Consider the following 5000-nt stretch of genomic DNA (forward strand, 5'->3'; position numbering starts at 1 on the left):
TGTGTGATATTTGGCACAGTTTGATATTATCTGATGTTGTGTGATGGTGATTTGATGTTCCTGTGGTAATGGTGTGAGTTACACTGTATGAGTGTGATGTTGCTATGGTTACAGTCCCTGAAGGAAAGCCTGCAGCTGGTGGATGATCTCTGTGTCCACCGTCTCCATGAGAGACTGGAAGCCCTGATCTCCCATCAACCCCTGCTGTAGCTTTAGCTTCTCATACACACACTGCTGCAGAGACACTGTGTGTACCGGGTCTTCTAAAGCAAGCTATGTAAACACACACACACACACACACACACAGAGAGAAAATATACAGATTTACACATGAAAAAAAAGTTCTGCTGTAACTAGGTGTGTGTGTGTGTGTGTGTGTGTGTGTGTGTGTGTACTTTAGAACCCTCAGCAGTTTTTTGAACCCTCAGAGAACAAAGACAGTACAGAGTCAACTGCACATCACTGGTTTAGAACCTCAGGCTTGAGACTAAGCAGAGTGAAGAGATATCTCTTATCCAGAGCGACGTACAGAAGTGCTTAAGTCTCTATCATTGGTTACATTAACTCTGGTTCACTAGGTTACAAGATGTGTTATTAATCTGCACTTCACTGATCTGTGTTGGATTTACAGCATCATGATATTCAGCTCATGTTTCTTCGGTGAGGTCGGCGGCCGTCGCGACTGCTCCGGTTACACTTTGCCTTTTTTTGTTTATTTTATATATTTATTTCCATAGATACCGGTTTATTTATACAAGATGGTCATCATTAGATATGACAGATACACTCTTATCTATTGGTGTACAATCCACTCAACCTTTGTCGCTTTTAAACCCGGACCCATGCTGGCCGAGCGAGATCCTGACGAAGAACAAAGGACACGACCCGCACCGGCGTCTGTGAGGGAAACGAGCCGACGTCAGGAACAGGCCAAGGGCACCGCACACCGCACTCCCTTACCTAGTATCCTGTTAGCCACCAATGTCCAGTCTCTGGAAAACAAGCTTGACAACCTCAGGGCAAGGGTCAAGTTCCAGAGGGACATTCGGGACTGCAACCTTCTCTGCTTCACCGAGACATGGCTGAATCCCGCAGTACCGGGCCACACCATCCAGCCGGCCGAGTTTTTCCTCGGTTTACCGCATGGACAGAACACTGGAGTCGAGGAAGTCAAGGGGAGGTGGAGTGTGTCTGATGGTGAACAACCACTGGTGCGACAGCATGAGCATCGTTCCTCTTTCACGCTCCTGCACACTAAATCTGGAGCTACTGACCATCAAATGTCGGCCCTTCTATCTACCTCGGGAATTCAGCTCGGTCATAGTCAGTGCCGTTTATATTCCACCTCAAGCGGACACGGACACTGCAGTATGGGACAGCATCAGGACGCTGCGCTCATTGTGGTGGGAGACTTTAATAGTGCCAACCTCAAGCGCGCGCTACTGAACTTTCAGCAGCACATCACCTGCCCCACCAGGGGTGAAAGGACACTGGACCACTGCTACACACCATTCAAGAACAGCTACAAGGCACAATCACATCCACCGTTTGGGAAATCGGACCATGCCGCCATCTTCCTCATGCCTGTTTACAAACAAAGGCTGAAACAGGAAGCTCCGGTTCAGAGGGAGGTTGCGCGCTGGACTGACCAATCGGTGGCCGTTCTGCAGGACGCTTTAGATGACGCAGACTGGGACATGTTCAGGCGCAGCTCTGATGACATCAACATGTTTACGGAAGCGGTTGTGGGATTCATCGGAAAAATAGCGGATGATACGGTGCAGAAAACCACCATCAGAACGTTTCCCAACCAGAAGCCATGAAAAAAGGTGAAAAAAACCATCAGCAATGCTCTGAGATCCTGCTCCGCTGCCTACAACACTGGGCTCGCCACTGAGGACATGGACGAGTACAAGGCTGCGTATTACAGTGTGCGCAGAGCGGTGAAGGAAGCAAAGCGGCGCTATGGGAGGAAACTAGCTTCACAGTTCCAACATGGTGGCTCTAGGAGCATGTGACAGGGACTAAGGAACATCACGGACTATAGAACACCTGCTTCTAGAATGGGGAATGCGGACACTTCTCTGGCAGACGAGCTAAACATCTTTTATGCTCGCTTCGAGGCTGCAGCTAACCATACTAGCGGTGCTAGTGGCACAAACAGCATGCACGCTGAGAGAGCTGGAGAGGTAAACTGCATCACTACCAGACACACTGGATCCACTACAGTTCTCGTACCGCCAGAACCGCTCTACTGAGGACGCCATCGCTCTTCTTCTCCACACTACGATGAGCCACCTGGACTGCAGAAAAGGGAATTATATCAAAAATGCTGTTTGTGGACTACAGTTCAGTGTTTAACACCATACTTCCCTCCACACTCACCTCTAAGTTGGAGGTCCTGGGACTCAGCCTGCCGCTGTGTCAATGGATCTCCAACTTCCTGACAGATCGTCCACAAGCTGTACGGGTGGGCAAACACACCTCATCCACCCTCACCCTCAGCACTGGAGCTCCACAGGGTTGTGTTCTGAGCCCCTGCTGTACTCACTGTACTGTGTGGCCACTCCCAACTCCACCACCATCGTCAAGTTTGCTGACGACACTGTTGTGGTGGGCCTGATCTCCAACAATGACGAGATGGCCTACCTACAGGAGACTAAAAACCTGGAGAGATGGTGCCAGGAGAACAATCTTCTCCTGGATGTCAGCAAGACTAAGGAGTTGATAGTGGACTTCAGCACGAAGCAGGAGCAGTCATACAAACCCCTAAACATCAACGGGACCCCAGTGGAGAGAGTGGACAGTTTCCGGTATCTAGGTGTTCACATCACACAGGACCTGTCTTGGTCCTGTCACATCAACACCCTGGTGAAGAAGAAGGCCCGGCAGCGTCTGTACCATCTGAGACTTCAGACTTCAGACTACCTTCTCAGGTGCTAAAGACCTTGTACATCTGCACCATTGAGAGCGTCCTGACGTGTAGCATCACTTCCTGGTTTGGGAACAGCACCATGCAGGACAGGCGAGCCCTCCAGAGGGTGGTGCGGTCAGCTGAACGTACCATCCACACTGAGCTCCCTGACCTGCAGGACATCTACAGCACGTGGTGCTGGACCAGGGCCAGGAAGATTGTAAAGGATCTCAGCATCACAACAATGGACTCTTTTCTTAGTTGCATTCAGGGAAACACTTTCGCTCCCTGAAAGCAAACACAAAGAGAACAAGGAGAAGCTTCTTCCTGCAGGCCATTTAGAGTTTAAACCAGGAAACACCCAGGATCTGGATCTCTCCCTCCATCTTCACTGTTTTTCTGCACAGCTTTTTTTGCACTATGACACTTTAACTCTGACTTGCACAGCACAGTGCCACTTTATATACTCTATACACACCATACTGCACATGGACACTTTAAGGACAATAATTAAAATCCATACACATTTATGTACATTTATGTATATGTACATTATTTCTTTTTCACATTTTTTTTTCATATTTTTAGATTTTATATAGTTTTTATGTAGTTCATACTTTTTATTTTTCTTTTTATTTATCTATTTCCTTTTGGTTTTATTATTTTTTTTTTTTACCCCTAATTGCATTCCTTTTATTCCTTTTATGCTTAAATACCGGACAGATGCAAAAAGCATTTCACTGCATGTCGGACCCTGTATGTATGTGTATGTGACAAATAACATTTGATTTGAAAACTTCTCTTCTTCTGCTGTAGTCTTCTGCTGTAGGCCACGTCCCAATCCACACCAACAACAGTGACCCACAAACAACTATCATCTCTCCTTTTGAATTCCATGCAGTCACAAGTTTTCTAATAAGAAAAGCCTGAAGCTTCTGACTGGATCATTGTAAGCTCCACTTCTTCTCTTCTCCCTCACTCCACCTGCTTCAGCCTCCCTTACTTTCGAAGATTCAATGAAGAAAATCTACCAGACCTTCAATTTTATGCCGTCTAACCCTACATTCTCCTACTCCGCCACTGTCTCGTTTTTAAATCGTAGCAACAGAAGAGATTCTACAAGTCACCTAGACTTACAATCCTACTATCTGCAATCTGGATGCACTCCCTTCCGCTATGTTCCAGACCATCTCACAAGACATCTTGCCCTGCATCACCACAATCATCAATGTCTTCATAAAAACTGGTCATGTTCTAACTGCCTGTGTCTTTTAACAGCATTTGTCTATCTCTCACTGAACAACCTCCAAGATCCCAACAGTCTGGCTTTAAAGCAGCTCATTCCACAGAGACAGCCCTTTTGAATGTCTCTGAGAAACTACATGCTGCTAGATCAGCCAAACCGTCATCCGTCCTTATCCTCCTTGACCTTTCAGCAGCGTTTGATACGGTCAACCACAAGACTCTCTTGTCCACCATCAGGAGTCTTGGGATTTGCGGATCAGCTTGGGAATGGTTCACTTCCTACCTGGAAGGACGCTCATATCAGGTAACATGGAGAGGAGTGACATCTGCTCCACACAGACTCTCCACTGGTGTCCCACAAGGCTCAGTACTTGGTCCTCTTCTTTTCTCCCTGTATACTCACTCTCTTGGTGAAGTTATTTCCTCACACAGGTTCTCTTACCACTGCTATGCTGATGATACACAACTTATCTTCTCTTTCCCACCCTCAGATACCACAGCTTCTAATCAGATCTCAGCATGTCTGGCAGAAATTTCATCATGAATGATGGCTCATCAGTTAAAGCTCAATCCCAGCAAAACTGTGCTGCTGATCATCCCAGGTGACTCATCCCCAGGTCATGATCTTGTCATTTTGGAATACTGCAACTGTCTGCTGTCAGGTCTACCACTGAATGCAATTTATCCTCTGAAATGCAGTTTCTAAAGTTCTCCACACCAACCCACTACATCAACAAAGCCAAAAATGGACCAGCTCCCTCTTGCCTCAAAGCTCTTATCACTCCTCAGACTGCACCTTGCTCCCTCAGCTCCTCAAGCACTGCTCGACTCTCAGGGCAAG

General features: G+C 47.2%; 1 protein-coding gene across 1 annotated transcript in view; it reads right to left on the reverse strand.

The window, feature by feature from the left end:
- Nucleotides 1-5000, reverse strand: part of ipo11 (importin 11) — a gene marked incomplete at its 5' end in the record, with an annotated part of 23111 nt that overhangs the window by 266 nt on the left and 17845 nt on the right. Inside the window, one exon of the mRNA XM_060882525.1 lies at nt 1-273. This exon is cut by the window's left edge and continues 266 nt beyond it. Coding sequence (XP_060738508.1) covers nt 109-273 — 165 coding nt within the window. The remainder of the gene's footprint in view (nt 274-5000) is intronic.

This window comes from Tachysurus vachellii, chromosome 11 (genome assembly GCF_030014155.1).
Source record: "Tachysurus vachellii isolate PV-2020 chromosome 11, HZAU_Pvac_v1, whole genome shotgun sequence".
Taxonomy (NCBI): Eukaryota; Metazoa; Chordata; class Actinopteri; order Siluriformes; family Bagridae; genus Tachysurus; species Tachysurus vachellii.